Genomic DNA, 20,110 nt, shown 5'->3' with positions numbered 1-20,110 from the left:
TATGAAATAACCCTTCTAGAATTAAAAGGGAGATTAAAATAAATGGATATTATAATCCTTTGGTTTAAAGAAGATTAATAAGAATGTTTATGAGAAACTCTCTTAAAAGAGAGGAATAATTACAATTATTAAAGGATAATTAAAGGTGAACTTTTCGAAAGGGTGTGATGGTTTGGAAACCACCCCTTAAAAGGTTATATAAGTCATTTATGTGAGACTTGGAAGGGGCATGGAGATCACTTGTGGAAGAAGGTGGCTTGGTGGGTGTTGTGACCATTTCACACATCGCCCCATTGAAAATGGGGACCCCCTCTTTTTGCTCGCCTTTTGCTTCGTTTTTTAGGATTTTGTTAGTCAGTCAGTTGTCTGGATTTAGGGTCAGCCTTAGGGTTTTCATTTTTGTCTTTTCAGGCCAGAATCCAGTCGTTTTGAGGGCTTTTGAGCTTCCTTTTCGAAGGATGCTAATTTTGAATGCAATAAATTCGCCAGAATGGTCTAATTTTCAATTGGAATGTTGATGCAAAGCTTAATTTGTCTAAGTGTTGGAGATGAAATGTGAATTTTTGTCCGATTGAATATTTTTGACCAAATTTTGACCTTTTTTGATTTTGATCCTAGGCATTGGAAATGACTTGTTGTCGCCTTGTGAAGTGTTAAAATGTGTAAAATCATGTTATTTTGGCCTGTAGGAGCAAAATCGCTCCTGTCCCTCTGTGAAGGACGGGAGCTCGTTTTCAAATATCTTACTGTCCCTGCAGAGTCAAGATGAATTTCGAGTTGGAAGTAATGGAGAAAGGCGAGATCTTTCCATTGAATATAAATTGAAGATTTTCATGAACACAGAAATGCCTCCAAGAGCAAAATCGCTCCTGTCCCTCAGTGAAGGACCGGAGCTACAAATCAAATTTTGCCTTGTCCTTGCAAGATTTTGACGACTTGACGATTCGAAGAGGTCCAAGGGAAGATGTTTTATCAGATGAATATAATTTGAAGTGCAAATATGAAGAAGAATGGTCCAGAATGCTAAAGTCGCTCCTGTCCCTCAGGAAGGGACCAGGGCGAAGTACATTATAGCTCCTGTCCCTCTCCCAGGGACCAGAGCGATATTCTTCATAGAGGAAAATTCAGGCCAAGATCAAGTCAAGTTCATGTTTGGTGGCAAGGAAGACGGTGAAATGAACTCATTGAATATAAATTGAATATTTTAAAATATCAACAAGGGTCCCAAAATGCCCAGTTCGCTCCTGTCCCTCAGGAAGGGACCAGAGCGATTTTTGTTATAAATGATCTTCTTGCCAAGTTTCAATCGATCCCAAGGCATGAATGAATGGAAGGACGCATTACGAACCCGTTGAATATAAGTTTTGAAGGTGACAAAGTGAAATGAAGACCACAAGAGCAAGTTCGCTCCTGTCCCTCTCCAAGGGACCAGGGCGATACAGTGAGTGTGTTGCCTTTCCCTCAAGTTTAAGACCGATCCAAGACAAGGAACAAGGTGGCAGGAACGTCTTAAGACATTTTTTAATCAAACACAAGCATCAAGGTTGTCACGTTGGAAGGATTTGCGCTCTAAGACCCCAGATCGCTCCTGTCCCATGGGAAGGGACCAGAGCGATAGTTCCATTAAGGCATAGATTTCAAGAGTCAAGCAAATATCAAGCTACCACAAGGATCGAAAGGACGTCATTACACGCGTTGAAGATAATTGTAAGTTGAAATAAACAAGAACAAGCTCCCAATGATGAATTTCGCTCCTGTCCCTCAGGAAGGGACCAGAGCGATGTTGAGTATATTGATCAATTCATGCAAGAATTACGTTGAGTCAAAGCTTCACAAGGTTGTAAATGGTTCAAGACGTCTTTTGAGGATGACATGCAAGAGTTTTGAGCGTCCAAACGTTATCAATCAAGCTAAGGAGTCCATATCGCTCCTGTCCTTTGGACAAGGACCAAGGCGATCCCATCAAAAACACTCATACTCCTTCGAAATTAAGTTAAGGCGAGGATGGGCATGGTAAAGGACGGCGTTTGGAAGACATCACAACGAAGATTGGAGTTAAAAGTTGCTAAGATTAAGGAGAAAGACATGGATCGCTCCTGTCCCTCTCCAAGGGACGAGGGAGATGATCCTCTAAACATCCAAACACCTCATGAAAGTAAGTGGAACGAGCGTAGAAGGAATAAGCAATGATGTTATTCACCTTGCGATGGGAGTTCGAAGATTAAAGATGCAAGATCAAGCGAAAACTTTAGGATCGCTCCTGTCCCTCTCCAAGGGACAAGGGCGATGATACCTCTAAAGACACTCATGCGCACATACATGACGATCTAATTCGAAGGACCCAACAAAATGATCGATATTGAACGTAGAAGGGAAGGAGATGAACGTTAAAATTGCAAGAATTATGACAAAATCTTGGATCGCTCCTGTCCCTCTCCAAGGGACCAGGGCGATGAGGTACGTCCCTTTCATTTTCATAATTTCGGCGCCAAATAAACATTTCAAATTTTCCTTAAATGCTAAGTTCGATAAAATTGAAAATCCTATTTAAATTAGCATTTAATATGGCGTTGATCATTTATTAATTATTTTGCCTTTATTAAAAATCGAAATTTATAAATTAAAAACGAAAGGCATTTAATTAATCATTAATTTATAAATTAAAAATCGCGTGGAGCGCTTGATTTATGGAGGTCGGCCTTGCTATTTAATTAAAAAACCATTTAAAAATTGTTTTATCTCCAAGTCGGCCTAAGGGAATGAAGAGGTGCAAGCGCTATATATGGAGGGTGAAAATTATTATTTTCACATCATTATTTTTATCCCTCTACATGCGAATTAAGGAGAAAGAAGGAAGTGCGAAGTGTGGAGTGCGAATTTCCATTCAAACCAAAGGTGGCGCTAATACATCAAAGGTGGTGCGATATTTGAAGACCCCCATTTGAGCGAATTTGCTAAGACTTGAAGATCACGTTGAATACCAAGATGGCGAAGTTGACTTCTTGAGGAGATAACATTGAAGATCATTTATACCTCAATTTTGCCTAGGCGATTTTTTATCCTTTTGCATTCTAGAGTTAGCTCTCTGTTGAGGTATGGCGATTTGATTTTTATCGTTTTATTTGTTGATCGTCATATTTTAAATTTTGAAGTTTTGAATTTTGATTCTCTTAGCTCAATCGTTGTTTTTTAGGAAATGATAACTCAAAGACTTATCATGAAGTTTCCTAAAATTTCTCCTCTAATCTATGTTATTTATTGCAAAATCAAGTTCTTATAATGAAATGGTGTGTAGGTATGGCGACTCCGAAGACGGGAGCATCCACCAGCCGTTCAGCTCTCATGAAAGAAGATCAGAAGACCGAAGAAGTAGAGACCAAGATCGTGTCGAAGTGGAGCAACATTGGAGATACAAACTTGGGGAACTTTAGCACGAAGAAGTTTCGAGAGGTCCCTTACATTGGCAAGCCATCACCTGTCGCCCGGAGAATAATAGAGAGTGGCATCATCAAGGCGGCCGGTTTTCCTCCAGCTATTCAGTGCCACGAGTTGATGATCGAGTGTGCCCGTCACTACAATCCACAGTCCAGGACAATTGTGTCCAATGAGGGAAACACTTTGGCATACCTTTCAGAGGAAGCTATAAGTGAAGCTTTCCATCTTCCAGAGCACAGGGACATGATATACAAGAGCATAGAAGGAGCCAGATCAATGTACGAAGATGATCCAGATGCTTGTCTAAGCATTATCAATAAGAACTGGCTACTCAAAAGCCGTCCCCGTCTGAGCAAGGTCCCGAACACACCGCACAGGATTGATTTCCAGGAGGAGTACAGAGATTTAATTACCATGCTCAACCGAGTTACAGGAGCCCCTCATGCCTTCTATTTCGAGAAGTGGATGTTTTACTTCATCCAGGTGATTGTTCAAGGGAAAGGTACAATACATTGGGCTAGGATGATTAGCCATTGCTTAGACGTACAGTTGAGGAGACTTAAGGCTACTAAGTCCTTCCACATGAGTTCATATGTCATCTATGCCTTGATCAGGAGTGTTGAATACGCAGGACTACCTCACAGAGGAGTGATTGGAAGAGGACCTGGCGAGGTCAGAGCTTGTGATTCCTATGCCTACTTGCATCATCCGCCAGGGAGCAACTATAAGTTGGTTAATGATACTTTCACGATGAACATCACCAGGACGTTGCAAGGAGGGATTCACAATAGATTATCTCAGGATGCCCAGGAATTCATCAAGAGGTACGGTGCTTGGTTCATTCAGTTTCCCAAGTTTACTTACATTAGAGTGCATGGATGTCCTTTACCTCCATACATGTTGCCGAGGTATCCGACAGACAGAATTGTGTTACTTGAAGTAACAAGGCAGTTGGCAGCATATGTGAAGGCATTCAGACACAGACATCAGAATGGAGTCCAAGTACCTATTATTTTGGGTAATTCAGTTGAGGTATGTCCTAATGTCTTAGCCATGGATGACGCAGAGAAGGAGTTAGCCTTGTATTCTTTTTCATCTTTTGCTTGGAGAGAGAGTTTTGATCCACATGGACATTTAGAGGAGACGGTCGGTAGAAGATTTAGGCATGAGTATCAGATTGAAGATTTTATGATGAATCTCTTAGATGATCTTGAAGTGAAACGAAAAATGCATTCTAGATTGCCTTTGGATTTCATCAGGAAATGCAGGATTTACAGAGTGGCCGGCCAAGCTCAGGACAGTGGCAGACATATCCAGTCTTCCTATGATCGAGAAAGAAAAACAGTAAGGTTAGATTGGAATGAGCCCGAGGTCGTGGATTTAGATACTTTGATGGCACCAGTCTTGTCTTGTACTCGCAGATGGGTTGACATTCAGCATCAGAAGTTAAGAGAACAAGGCATAGCTATGTCTTTCACTTTGGAAGAGAAACCTGCCAAAGGTGGAGCTAGTGTGAGTGAAGGCAATCCTAATCCTAGAAATTCAGATGAAGGTAACCTTCGATGTGCCAGTGAGGGCAATCTCCATTCAAGAGGTTCGAAGAGGAAAGAGAGACCTGGAAAGAGAGAGTCTTCCAAGAAGAAACAAGAGGCTAACAGAGATCGATCATCCGGTACTTCTTCTAGACCTGAGAAGAGAACAATTCAAGTGGAAGAATCCATGGAGTCGATGGTACAGAACGATAGGCAGGAGGAAGGACAGGCACAGCATGGTTCACCAGATGGATCTCTCCAAGACTATGAGTTAGATGAAGACAAAGAAGACAATGAAATAACATCTCCTCCCAGACAAGAAGAAATAGTGCATAAAGAGATTCAAGTTCAAGAAACAAGATCGATTATCCCAGATTGGTTGAAGGAAAGATTAACCAAGGTGATCGTAATAGAGGACGAAGACAATGCAATTGATTTAGAGAGCCTTGTTGGACGTTCACACGAAGTAACAGAAAAGAAGAAGGCTACCAAGATGTCCAAGATGATTCGAGATGAGACTGGATCCAGAAAACTGCAGATAGCTACACCGGCAGCAGACAAATATGAGGGTGAGATCCTAGCAGAGGATTATGATATACAGACTTTTGAGTTAGGACCACCTACCGCAGAGCAGACTCTAGATGATGCTACCGATTCATTTGAGGCATTGAAAGACAAGCTTAGAGAAGAAATGGAGAAGAACAGAAAGCTTGAGAGAGAGAGAGGTGCATGGAGGACATATTTCAGTCACATCAATGAACCTTTGGGACGTCAGGATCCAGTTAGATCACCAGTACAAGCATTGCCACTTCAATCGATCAATGAAGCAGAAAGGTTTAGGAACCTAGTCCAGCGTACATGTAGTTGGATGGATAGGTCTCATACAGTGGCCATAGAGTTTGTTACAAGGATGACGAAGATCATTCATCAGGCTATCCAAGTTCTTGAGATAATCCACAGATTGATGGTAACAGTAGCTGCATTTGCCCATACCAAGGACGTTATCATTCCTGTCTTGAAAGTTATAAGACACACATCCAGAAGAATTTTAGCGCAGGAGAGGATCTTGGAAGGTGATTCTCACAGTTTATTTCAGTGGTCAACCTTACTCCATATAAAGAATGTTCTCTTCGAGGACATCAGTGTTAGATGCGGTCAAGTTGAGGAGGTGATCAATCCGATCCAGGACAGAGTATTTGAGGTACTTCGTACCATTCTTGGCAGAAGGATCGAGGTCGAGACAGATGTGGATATGCAAGAATTTGAGGATAGAATCAAGATCATCTTTTGCAAGGACGCAGATGTTACAGATGAGCAGTATGATCAGATGTATGCCACCATGCTCCTGATTGATAGAACGAAGGAACTTGAACCTACATGGGACGCAGCTCTTCTAGATGCATTCGATCAGGTCATCCACTTAGAAGAGAGTATGAAGAATCTTCCCGAGATTCCAATCGCAGAAATCGAAGGAATCGTGACAAAATTCATTGCATATGCTAAGAAAGAGAATTGGAAAGGGAATAAGATCCTAGATGAAAGGTTGTTACAGATGACATGACATCTTATTTCTCATTGGTTTATGCCTCCTAGGTTTTTGTGCCAAATTTAATATTTGGCTATGTATTTAATATTGTTCAGTAAAAAGGAGGCCATTTGTAACAAACCCTAATTAGGGTTTAGGTGTCATGATCTTGTCCATTGATTTACTTTCAATCTGGACCTTTCATTGTAATTGGGGATGCTATTTATACCCCCATTTTCCATTTCATTGAATATAGAGAAATAGTGGAATAGTGTGAGAGTTAATAGTTGATGTAAGAGAGATTAGAGTTAGAAGCAATTTCATTTTGTAGTAAGATTGAGCTTTGAAGAGAGAAATTCAAGCAATTGTTGTACATGATGACTTGGAAATCAATAAAATATTGAAGTTATGGTGTTTTCTTGCAAATTTCTAGAGTTATCTTCATGGTTGTTTGATCTACTTGAATCGTGCTCAATCAAAGTAGTTTGTTAATTTGAAAGACTAAGTGTGAGATTTGATATTTGGTAGGATTCGTAATCCAAACCACTAGCTTCTTGCTGATTGTAGGAACGCCTTGCGTGGTCGACTGGAGAATACATTGAGTCCTTTAATCTTCAATCATTATTGAATCTTGGATATGTACCTTCGTAGTAGTGTCCTCGATCTTTGATGTATTGAGTATCATTTTATTACCTTAGAAGATCGCACTAATTTCAATTGAGTTGTTATCTTATGGCAAAATTGAAGTTGGTTGAATCTTGCCAAGTCTCATCCATACTAAGTCATTCATAAGGTTAGGCTAGATTAGACCTCTTTTAAACCCTACTCCTTTTGCTATTTTTGAAAGTTTCTTTAGTTTAGAAAATCTTTGAACTTTTGGAATACGTAAGGCCCCTTGGAGGAAACAGCAAATCACATCATACCGCTAAAAAAGCTTGTCCACACGTAGAGACCCTACTAAAAGAACCTTGGAGTCTACCTAACTGATCCTTCGTGCAGATCTTCAGCAGTTAGAGACTATTTTCTCAAGAGAGGATAAGATGCCTGATGGTATTTTATTCTGTGTATGATTGTGTATAAAATACACGTCAACAGTGGGCTATGGGCATTTGGAGAAGGGGCACATAGCGTGGGTCCAACTTGGAGTACAGCGTACACTTGGGATTGTCCTGGCCAAGGCTGTGTTATTTATGCCATGAGGCAGGTTGGTAACTGTGTAAGAACTGGTTTCCTTCGAGGATGCTATAGCCATAAAGAACCCAAGGCCACTAGAATCTTCTTAGAGTGAGAATGACCATTCCAAGTGCTCAAGATTAAAACAAGTATTGGAAATCTTTGATGATAAAAGATATTGAGAATATAATATATGAATTTGGTGATAATGTGATTGATTTATGTGGTTGTGTTATTCAATTTATTATGTTGGATATTTCCTTTAGAGTTCTTATAAATTATCACATTAGGTATACAATGTTATTTATGTCTATTTTGGATAACATTATATATGCAAATTATATCAACTCTATTATTAATCATCGTATTAATTCTGCTGCATCTATTTAATTAACCCCAGTAGAAAGTGCCTTTAGACTTGTATGATCGATGTATACTTGTGTATGTGATCAAAGTAGCTTCCATATAATTAGATTACTATGTGTTAAAACTTAATATGTTAAAGGGTGCTTGTTAACAAGTTTCAAATCAGAAATTTCTAATTTCATGATGTTTTCATTCGATTAGTCTTGGTAGAGTTTGGGCATCTAAGTCGAAGTCCATGTCAAAAATTAGCTTGCCGAGTTCAAAGAAAATCAGACTCTTGTAACATAGGTTCATGCAAAAGACCAATAGTGGAAGCAAGATCCAAAAGGAGTAAAAAAGGAGTGGAAGAAGGAAAAAACAAGGTTAAAGAAAAGGACTATAGTACACAAATTGAGTGGCAAATACCAAACAAATCTCCTCTCTTTCATGTGATAAAAAAGTCATCTTTCTGGAGTAGTGGTGCCCGGGTATAAGCCCATACACGCAGCAAAATACAACACAAACAATGAAATCAATGCACAACAACAAAATTAAGATGTCCTTTATTGAGAGAATAAGAAAACAATAAAAGAGTTACATCTATATCAAGATTTTTCTCAGAATTCCATATTTCCAGTCCCTACAAGTTTCAAACCCTACCAATCTTTGTCTCAATTCCTTCCAATCCCAATTTTTCTTCCCCAATCCCAATTTTTCTTCCCCTTTAATCGGCAATTGTCAACTCTTCAGATGGCAATCCAACTTCTTCCTTCTGTCTATCATCCCCCCTGTCCAATGTAACTGTTCAAACTGTTGACAAATTGAATTTATATACAAAAATGTGAAAGTTCAACGATCAATCAAGTGGCTTAAGCGTTGGCAGCAGAGATGCCCTCCATGTACCCCTTTGATAACCATCAATGATAATATGCAAGAGTTTCACCAGTTTAGAAATTCAACACAAACAATCCATTTGTTCATATGACATTGTCAAATTCTGAACCAAAACAGGGAACCACGGACTCCAAACCAAGTCAGGAAACTTCCTGTGAGTTCCAACGGCCTCTGTGAATGAAATAAATCACTTGTCGAAAATTTTGTCAGGTTTCAAACCTCTTCAGGCAACCAATCGAAAAAGAGAACTGGTTTGCATACTTGTCAAGTTCGTCGCCATTGAGAATAGAACAAAGCATTTGTCGGAAATATGGGCGGATTCCAAACCAAGTTTGAAAACTTCTTCGGTTTGCAAACTTGGTTTCGAAACCAAGTTAGATGACCACTCCATACTTAGAGAAAGCCTGCCAGGTCTGATGTGAGTCATGAAAACTTCATCGGCTCCCAAACTAAGTTCCAAAACAATGTTAGAGAGCCAAAAAAAAAACTTGTATAACTTCATGAAAAGAAGAAAAATTACAGAACTAAGTTAGGATTTCTTCGTGCTTATTATTAAAACTAAAAGAAAGAAAACAAAATTTGAGGAGATGAGGATTGCACAAATACCCAGGATGCTCCTGCATAACTTTCCAACATGAAACTGTCACTATGGAAAATTCAATTTCAAGTTTCTTGTGTCAATAAAAAACCCACCAATTTTTGAAATAATTCTAATTTTTAGAAACTCCTATTTTTAGTATGCTCTTTCATGGAATGGTTACAGCAGCACAAAAATCCAGCTTTCTATTTTAATAAAGAATTGCAATGGATGATAAGGTCAAAAGGTGGTCAAGACAAATTCAAGCTCCAATATGAAAAATTAGAATCTAGAAGGAAGAACAGAAATAAGAAGGGCTAAAATTCATCAGAGAATGTTTCTTGATTAAGTGTTTAAAAATGAACAGAGTTGTTCCAAGCATGAAATCTGCAAAATGCAAAAAATTAAAAAAACATTGACAACTTTATATGAAGTGGACTTTTATCATGACCATTCAAAAATTCCTCCAAGATTGTGACCGGCATGGAAAATCTCACCAAGTAATAAAGTTTTGCTAGGTTTCTAAGTAGCAGACTTTTCAATGGGGTTTTCCAACCAATATCCCAACCAAGAGAAATAACTCTTTGGCTCGCCAGAATCAAAAACCCAAAGGATGGTGAATTGGCAATGTAGTGGGGCTTTCCCCGTGGAGCACCAATGTTAAAAATCAGACACACATAAAAATTAGTGAAGTTACTAAGTAGTGGAGTTTTTCCCTTGGCGTGCCATATCCTAACACCCACCAAAGATAAAGTTGAGCGCTGAACTCCAAAGTGGTAATTTTTTTCACAGCAAAAAAAATAGTTTTCTTCACTAAAGTGGAAATTAGCCCAAAACGTTCCTATTTTCATTCTAAGAGCCCATCTTTAATTGGAAAAACACTTCAAAATCCTCAATGAATGGAAAGAAAAGTGGCAAATGTTTAAAAAAGCTCCTCCAAATAGAAATCAAGCACCTACGTCAAGAATAAAGATCATATAAAGCAATTCAAAGGAGAAAGGCATCAAATCTAGGCCCTTCATTCATATGGACACCCATGACAGGAAGAGAAACTGGAAAGAAAGCAATGAAAAATTCAAGTTTATATTATTTGATGCCTCTTTCAAATGGATGAAGATAGGATTGCTTTTAAGAATGCTTTAAAGTCAATATTTTTTTTTTATTTGAAGCTTTAGAAGCTACCTCTAGTAAGCTATAAATATGTGTCATTTATATATAGTATGGGAGGGATAGATAAAGGCAGACTTATGCTACAGAGATTGTCACTAAAAGTCTCAATAAAATTAATGCGTTAAGAATTTGCGTGTAACAAAAGACTAGAGATGTTATGCTTAGGCTACAAAACCTATTCAGTTATGCAATAGTTGTCAAATCTTTATTTGGAATTCCTTGAAGTTAATTGAAAATAGATTGTTTTAAGCTAAATTATTGAAGTTGTAGCTTTGAGTGCAGTTTAATAATTTATTTCATGGAATAATCTGATGTTTATTTATTAAATCATTTCCTATGTCAGGAATAATCATTGATCTATGTTTTTGCCTAGAGATCAGACTCTGTTTTAACTGTGAAGTCGTATGTGTTTGTGCTTAACTTGTTAGTCCACCTTAATCTGAAAATATCACTGCGGTCTTGGCTGTTGACAGTTTGATGTTGCATCCAGGACAAAACATAGACAAATTAGTAATTTAGATTTAATGCAAAACCTCAAGAGACAATTTGCAGAATGTAAATTTTTGTGCATTCTGCTAATTTTAGGTTTAGTTAGGTCTCAAGTAGCCTCCCCTTCTAATTTGAAGGGTGACAACACAAAACATAACATTGAATACTCAATACAGTAAAACACCAACACAATATTTTAATTTTATTAATTAAAATATTATCTTTTCCTCTTCTCGAACTTGATATCAATTCAATATGGATTATTTATATAGTTCACCATTTTTTTATTTTTAGCAAATTACATACAAATACCTCCCAGTAGCCAGCTTCTATTTTTGTAAATGTTGTACCAATACCTTTACCTTTTTCTCATACCAATCTCCTGGCAACATTGGTGTAATAACATTATCAATTATGCAAGTTGAATTCACAATTATTTCAAAGAGTCTCATAAAGGCTCATCTTTTAACTTCCTAAACTACCCAACCATTTCATGGGATGTAACTACCTGTAAAACTAAAATAACATTAATACGACTTCCAGCAAAACAACAAAATGAGAAATAAAAAGATTATAACCTTTTAGGCTAATTAATCACTTAACATGAAACAACAGAGGGAGAAATAAAAATATCATAACTTTTTAAGGCTACAAGGGGTGTCTCACAAGTAGAATGTGTGCCCCTAACAACAAAAGATACAGGGCCACTTCCAATCACAAATTCCTGCATGTTGAACTTTATTTAAAGTGAATAGTTTTCCCCTGTGGTCAAAGATAATAAATACTGGCTTTTTGAAGTCAACTCAATTAGTTTAGTTCTATAATATTTGCCAGCTCAATGAACAACCGTTGCATAATAGCTGGGTTTGAAAATTCGAACATACATGCAGACATTGCCCAAATGCATATTTGAAACATTATATTTGAAGTGTTGCAATGAGACTATGAGTAAAGGTGAAAATGAAGCCATTTTGAGATAAATAAAAGTAGAGCTATTATGGCTAAATTGACAGTCCTTTATAAATATAAACTAAAGCAGAAGATTGTACAAACAAAAGTATCAAAATAAAAATGAAGTTCTGATGAAATTAGAAAATTCACTTGACTTGGGTTCTGATGATACCTCCTTTAGTGCTTTTATATTTACTTAGCCTAACATGCATGGAACAACATTATGGAAAAATGAAAAAAAGGGCATGTATTAACCTCGTATTCTGCCATTTGCTCTCACATGTACATCATCTGGGAAAACCTTATCTAGAACACCCCTAAGAACTGCCTGCAAACAAAGAAAAACCCAACAGGAAGATGAGCTGTTAAACACTGAAATCTTGGTCAAAAATTTTTGCAAGACAAAACTAAAAAGCAAAGACCTTTTTTCCCAAAGGACTAGCATTAAGAAGTTGCTATATGGTTGCAAAAGGGGCATTCTTGAAGAGCTTAATGGATGCATGAAAACTTATCAGTTTTCAAGGCATAAAATAATCTGAAACTCCTCATGCTAAATATAGAATCTGTAAATAAAAGAGACTGGGCCTTTGAATTAAATATAAATTATAAGATTAACTGTATCTTGTGTTCCTGAATCATGCCAATGGCACCAAACATTGAGAATAAAAATAAAAGACTCTTACTCCCAGCCGGAAAGCAGTCCCATTAAGGCGGCAATCCTCTGCTAGCTCCTTGGTTGCCTTCAGGGCATCTTGCATGCTAGCTCCAGATGCAATCACAGCACAAACAATTGCACCGGCTGATGAACCCGCCAATGGTGTGTTCTCCTAAAAACACAAAAGAAGATAATAAATACTCGAATGGTATCATGGATCACCATATGCCCAACTCAAACAAAATCTAATCTAAAACAGAAGGAATTTCTTAAAAGGTAGCCCATGAAGGAAGAAAATCAATATTCCAACAAAGTAAGCTCAACTCTGTAATCAACCCCAAAATCATGATTGAAGAAAACATAACTAAACAGAAACTACTTTACGACTGGTAAAAGAAATTAAATCTCCTGTAATCTCATTAATACAGACAACCTCCACTTTAATCAGTAGTTAGAGAAAGGCTTAGACAATCTCCTATAAAAGAAATGTGATATACAAACAATCTCTGAAAATAAATTATCATCAAATCAAGACATCTGAATCTTTTGCCAAATTAATGCCAAAATTTAAAAGGACGAAAATTTAATTAACTAGGAGCCATGGTTAGTCTCTCAAAAGAAGAAATAAACAACACCAAAGTGCACATTACATTTGACATTGTCTTCAAGCCCAAGACCCAAATAAAACTTAAGTTTTATTTTTAAAAAGCAAAAAAAGACTAATCAAGGACAAGTTAAAATCAGATTATCTCATCCAAGCAGTTTTAGTGTAATCAATTGCATGCTAAGTCGCAAGGTTTGAATTCAAATTTGTGTTCAGCAAAAATAAAACTCAGGTGAAATTCGGCAAGGGTAAAAACTCCGGAAAATAAATCGGCATTAAATTCGCCTTATATAAATTTAATTTTTTTTAAATATAACTATAAGTAATATATCCACAAAATTATCAAAATAGTTTAGCATTACTAAATAAATTTGAAATCATTGTAAAAGATGACACATTTATAAAATATAAACCATAAGAAGCATGTGAAATCACGATTGCAAAGATGTTTTTTGTCCAAAAAATTTCCATGTCATCAAGAGCACTTGGCTCAAATGATGTAGCATTATCATCACTATTCAAAACATCGTCAAGAGTCAAGCTCATCTGCAACTAGCACTACTATGCCTTCTGGAATTTGTTGTTGTGAAGAAGATGTGGAGTCATTTGCTGATTTTCTCAAGAACAACTTTTAAATTTCTGCAAATGTAGACAAGATATCCCAACTTTTTGAACAACAACTTGTTCCTCCATTTGGAATGGATATGATCAAAGCAATTCCAATTTCTCTCACAAGCTTATGAACTTGCTGTTGAATCAACATTCGAATAGAAAAGCATTGTAGCTCAGGTGTTTGTGCTCCATAGGTCATCCACAGTTTATAACTACATCAATTTGTGCCATGTCATATTTGATTGCTAACAATCCAAACATCAATGTCATTAGATTTCCACAATCCATTAGTCTATCTGTATAATGCTTCTGGATTCAATTGTGTGAGTTTTTTGCATCAACGTTTCGGAGCACACTCTGTGATCCATCATCAAGATGATAGAGAGCACCAAGAGAAAAAAATGGATCACAGAGTGTGATCCAAAATGTTGATGCAAAAAAACTCACACAATCGAATCTAGAAGCATTATACAGATAATCCAAACATTCTTTCTACTCTCTTATATTTCCAACATTGATCTCTAATTAGAGCTACAATTGCTAGATTTGGTTCAAACAAGTCAATGACTTCTAAAAGCCCTGCCATAATTTCACAATCAACTTGTCTATCAACATGAAATAGCGTAGACTACAAAGAGAAAGTTGTTACATGTAAAGATGTGAACATCATTTTCCATCTGGAATTAACTCTCTCCCATATCTCCATGTACTCTACTTCTACATTATTTAGTGTGTTTTTCAATAGCTTCCCTCCAACTCCATGCTTTCATAAAGCATGCCAAGTCAAGGGTCTCATCATCAACCATGTGAAGCACATCAACAATTGGTCTACATACATTCAAAACCTTTGCTCCACTTTCCCAAAAATTGTTGCTTAAAATGATTTGCTCTATGTTCTTCCCCTTAGGACCTTTTAAAAGCATTGAATTTTCTCACTCATTGAAACAAATAACAGACTTCAAAATTGATTTCTCTTCAACCACTCTATTAAAAGTGATATAAAATGAAACAAATCTTGTGTCACAAGACCTCAACAACTCCCTAGATGCATGCTTCTCATAAAGACTCGATGTGAGACAACAACTGCTTATTAAATTTTCAATTGCTCTCCATCTATGAATTGCTTCATGCACCCATGGGAATTTAGCCAAGTCATGAAGCAACAAATCCAAACGATGGGCTGCACATGAGCTCCAAAATATTTGTGGGTACTTCTATACAATCAACTTCCTAGCTCCCACACAATATGATGCACTATTAGTTACCATTTGAACTACATTTTCCACCGCTACTTCAAGAATTGCTTCCTCTAGTATTTGAAAAATATACTTCAAAGTTTTCTTTTGGTTCATGCTGTCAATCGCTTTCAAGAACACAAAACCCTCAAGACAAGCCACCAAAACATTAATCAATTGCCTTTGACATATATCTGACCACCCATAACTCAATATGATGCAACCTATTGCCTTCTAAGAGGCTTTGACCTCGGCTAATTTCTCAATCACTCTATCTTTTGACCTCTACTAAAAAGTTGTTTACACTTTGCCAAACTTTGCAACTTTTTGAATTGCATTACAAAAATGTGGATTTCTAGCTACATTGAATGGAATAGTCCTTGAATAAAACAAATCAACTAATGCATCATCCACTTGTTGTTTCTTTGTTAGTTTCCAAAACTTCTTCAATGTACCACTTTCTTTCAATACACCTATGGCCTTGGGCATACTAGAAGAGGAAGATATAATAGATGTGAATCTAGACGCATCAACTTCAATTCTTTGCTTCTTTTGTGCCTTCTTCATCTTTTCTACAATCGAAGAGGACTTACCTCCACCTACACCCCCTGTATTACCAAGTAGTCCATTACCCTTGTTAAACTTTCAGCAAAAGTTTTTGGGCACAAGTTACAATCGAGGTCAACACCATTCTGAGTCACATGTGTCCATGCCTTCACAATTGTTTTTTGGGGATCCTTAAATTACAATCTACGTGATTCAAAAGAAAAATAATATTTAATATTTAAAATGTTAACCAAATTTTATTTAAAAAAACATTAAACAAAATATATGAGATTTTTATTTTAACTCTAAAAACAAAATAACTCAATATTAATAAGTTTATAACTTTAATTTAAATATTTAAATATATTACTTTCAATATAAAACAATATTAGCTTAAATATTTAAAATAATATATTTGCTAAAATTTAAATTTTATTGGGTAATCAAGTCGGCTTTGGGGGTAATTCCCGTGATATATTGATATAGAAAAAATTTACATATTTGCAACTCCAAAGAAGTACCCAAGTAACTTACAAAGCTATCAAAAATTACAAAATGCTACGCAACATCCTCCATAAGGATTTCCGAGTAGCAACATCCATACTACCACCCTACCTAAAGAATTTCCATGAACAAAATTTTGCATAGCAGCTACAGCTAAGAAAACAAGGAAATAACTAAGCTACTAATTTCACACCAACCCCCCAACCCATGTTCAAGTAATTGTTTACTTTAAATTAAATATGTTAAATTTTAGTATATTTACTAAATTTAACTTAATTTATTTTAAATTTGTTGAATGTTATATATAAATAGTTTAAAATTTAGATCAATTATTTTTAAAATATGACATTTTAATTGTGTTTTGGGACCTCTCTACTCAGTTGCTAGAACGAATTATTGGCAGATGGCATTAATTCCATCTCACGCATTATGTAATTGTTTTTTCAAAGTTTAATATAGGGAACTATCCCCTTTGGTAGTGCTTACAATATACAATTCAAAGACAAAGACTCAATCCACACTTAGAACCTTCAGAAAATTCAACTCAAACTATCAAGAGACTAGAAAACATACTCAAGGTGGAAGAAGAATCCCGAACCGGATCAAGACACTTAGTCTTTGATTACCCATGTGTGCAAATGTATTCATTCCGGCTCACAAGAATCAATGTGAGTCTCAGAATCTATCATGAATAGCTAAATAGCTACGTAGTTATCCAAACTTCATAAGGATCCTGGATAGAGCCTCGTTGCCAATGAGCATCTATAGCCCCAACGAGGTAATCGTTGTAATCTCACGAATACTGCTCCATTGTCAGCCGAACGTCCATAGCCCCGATGGAGTTACTCGCATATATTCCCAAAGCCAAATATTTTGATATTTCATTTTCATTTTTTTTATTCTTTTCTTGCTCATTTTCTCAATTTCATGATATTGCTTTCTTTTCATATATTTTCCACACTTTGCAATTTGGCTCATAAGCAATGAAGCTCACTTGGGTTTGAGAATTACAGTGGCGTTGAAGAATGATTTAGATTTTTCACTAGCCAGGACTTCACCTAAGAAACCACAATGACCTAGAGCAATTTGATTAAGTGTGTAAAGATATAGCAATCGAAAGATGTTGGTATCAAGACACAATAAGCGATTTCCTTCCGAGTCAAGTACAAGTCTTAACCAAATGATGAAGCTGGGGAGGAACAACCTTGGGTTCAAAAGCATCTCATGAATAGGCATCCAAGAAATGGACTGAACATAAAATCCAAAATCTTGCCAATGTGTGAGAGAAAAACACAAACACCTGTCTCACAACTGAAGGCTCCCACACCTGTCTCACAATTGAAGGCTCCCACTTAGGACACCTAAACTAAGCAAAACGATCGACTCTAAAGAAAACTAGAACTAAAGCAAACTAAGCTAAAGAAAGCAAGCGGCTAAACTACTAGAGCCACTCAGGAATCATGAGTCAAATGACTCAAGGCAAACTAACAACCTGGCTCAACCAAAACAACTAAAGTAAAACATGTGGAAAGAAAACCTACTCTAAGCTACATACAAGACTCCTAGAGCGCACACAACTCAAAGAAGTGACATATTTACATGACTTTGCATTATTTCTCAAGATATGTTGCAGGAGCATGGCAACAACGATGGTTCGAAGACAGGCAAACTGGTCCTTAAACTCGGAAAGGTAGGCTCTCTCAATGCATTTCTCATAAGTAAATCCTCACTCAAGATGATCAATTGGGGCAATTCATTAGGTCCATGGTCAATCCAAATGCAAGTTGCTTTCCCAAAATCCTCATAGTGAAAATCATAGTAACTTTCAAACCTAGGATTAAGGAAAGAGACACCTTGATGCAGTTTGTGCTCAAACGGAAATGTTTGCTTGTCATCCACCAGTGCATTGTCGGAAGAGATCATCGACTGCCTCAGGAGGTTTCCATTGGTGATGTATCATTCCACGAGCATCCACAGCATGTTGATTCTTGCTTGCAAGTTCGTTTGGAATCCTTAGGACTAGGAGTAGGGCAACCTTGAATTGTTCTTTACTCTTTACTTCCATGGTGACAATAGGTTCAATGTTTTGTATAAACCATGCATCCTAGTGACATTCTATAAGCATATATTAAAAAATGAGTCTCCTTGATAATCTGATCTTCAAAAATTTCTTCTAGTGGTTTCTAATAACAATCTCAAGTGATAGAATTTTGTTGATGGTGTTTTTACGCACTATGCAACATAGAATAAAATACTAAGTATTCTATCCTCTCTTGAACAAAGACTCCCCAAATGCTAAATTGTGTGATCAAATGGAATAACTCCAAGGTTCTCGATGTCAAGTCTTGACATGCTCTTGGATAGACTCAGTTGTTTGATGTGATATTGTTGGAATCACAAGGTGGCCTTCCGTTGAATCTTGAATGCTTTGAATATCGTTGAAACGTGGAGTTTTCACTCAACTTAAAAAAAGGAAAAAAGGATGAGGGTTGAGAGAGTTCATCTAATCCTAGGAATGTAAGAGCGATGGACAATCTTTGATGGAACTCAACTAAGCTTTGCTTTGACATGCAACGGACATCTCCACAAGGCTAGTGTAATCTTCTAAGGATAGCTTGATGATTTTCAAATCACCACTACAAGCATAGATACCCTCAAGGTGAAGCATATCAATGAAGAAGTAGCAATTGAAGTTAAGCTTGGCTAAGATGAATCTAGTTGACCACGCAAGACACTTTACAATCAGTAAGGTGTTAGTAGTATGGATGTATGAATTTCACCATTGAACATACACAAAGTTCTTCTATTCATCTAAACAACATGAAAATTAAATGAGAAGTAGAGATCATGCAAATTGTCAAATCAACATATGAATTTCACCAATCTTCAATGAAGTTTACATGCTTCTTGCAACAATGTCTTGGCAACAATCGTTGCTTCCTCTTCCTACTCTACTCTAGCTATCTGCTTGCTATCTGGTACTTTCTACTATCTATTCTTGAACTACTCACTATGAAGAGCCAAGATCAAATCCACATCAATGGCCGAGATTGAAAGATGAAAACCCTAATTAGGGTTTGTTTTACCCATTACAAAGCATTTAATGCTTGACCAATGATAAATTTACAAAATATAGGACACATGTGCTTCCTTGAATATTTGACCAATGAATTACGAGGGTAGGTGCATCAGACTTTGTGCCCACATGTGGTAGTTATCCTCTTTGATGGATGAGTCAGGTACATTGAATCTGGACGCCCTAGCTTGAAATAATGTGATTGGTTAAGTGATGACTAGGCGCCAGCTCAGCTAGCTCATCCTTGTAACTCATCACAAGTGTGTGATTGTAATTCTTCTTGATAATCTCAAGTTTCATCTTCTTGTTTGGGAATTCCGCCTTAGTGCTGCATTTGATGTAGACCTTGTGATCCTTATGCTTGATCCCTCCTTCTTGCCTTGAATGCATCGATCTTCATTGTATAATATTATCTTCTTCATGTGGTGGAAATCCTTTATTCCAAGCCTGGAATCTTCTTGTTCTCTCCTTGATGTAGATGACTCCTACTCTTGCCTTATAGTTTATGATGATAATCCATCAGCTGCCTTGTACGAGCTTGAGACCTAAAGCATTGCAAAGTCTCCCTTGGGCCCTTGTCTTTGCTTATGTGGTGAAATCTTGATGTTGTATGTGAGTTGATGAGCCCTCATGCAGGTGAGTGATGTTCCTTTCATGCCTTGAAGTCTTGACTCTCTTCATATTCCTTTGCATGTTCATTCCACTTGCATCAAATCTGGAAACAAATATAATTTGAATCAAGACATTGCAAAAAGTACTTAATCAAGCTTCCTACTACCTTCTCTAA

At 36.9% G+C, this 20,110-nt stretch overlaps 1 protein-coding gene across 2 annotated transcripts in view; it reads right to left on the bottom strand.

Annotated features, from left to right (window-relative positions):
* Positions 1–20,110, bottom strand: part of LOC131033361 (uncharacterized) — a 117,116-nt gene that overhangs the window by 91,866 nt on the left and 5,140 nt on the right. For both annotated transcript variants that reach the window (XR_009359060.1, XM_059212107.1), the window contains exons 2-3: positions 12,775–12,918; positions 12,347–12,419 (exon numbers count right to left, since the gene is read on the bottom strand). Coding sequence is in view for 1 of the 2 variants with exons in the window: in XM_059212107.1 (XP_059068090.1) it covers positions 12,347–12,419; positions 12,775–12,918 (217 nt within the window). In the remaining variant the exon portion in view is untranslated. The remainder of the gene's footprint in view (positions 1–12,346; positions 12,420–12,774; positions 12,919–20,110) is intronic.

The sequence above is a fragment of the Cryptomeria japonica genome, chromosome 10 (genome assembly GCF_030272615.1).
Source record: "Cryptomeria japonica chromosome 10, Sugi_1.0, whole genome shotgun sequence".
In the NCBI taxonomy this organism is placed as follows: domain Eukaryota; kingdom Viridiplantae; phylum Streptophyta; class Pinopsida; order Cupressales; family Cupressaceae; genus Cryptomeria; species Cryptomeria japonica.
Note: the sequence above shows the minus strand (reverse complement) of the source record. Positions and strands in the feature narration are given on the sequence as shown.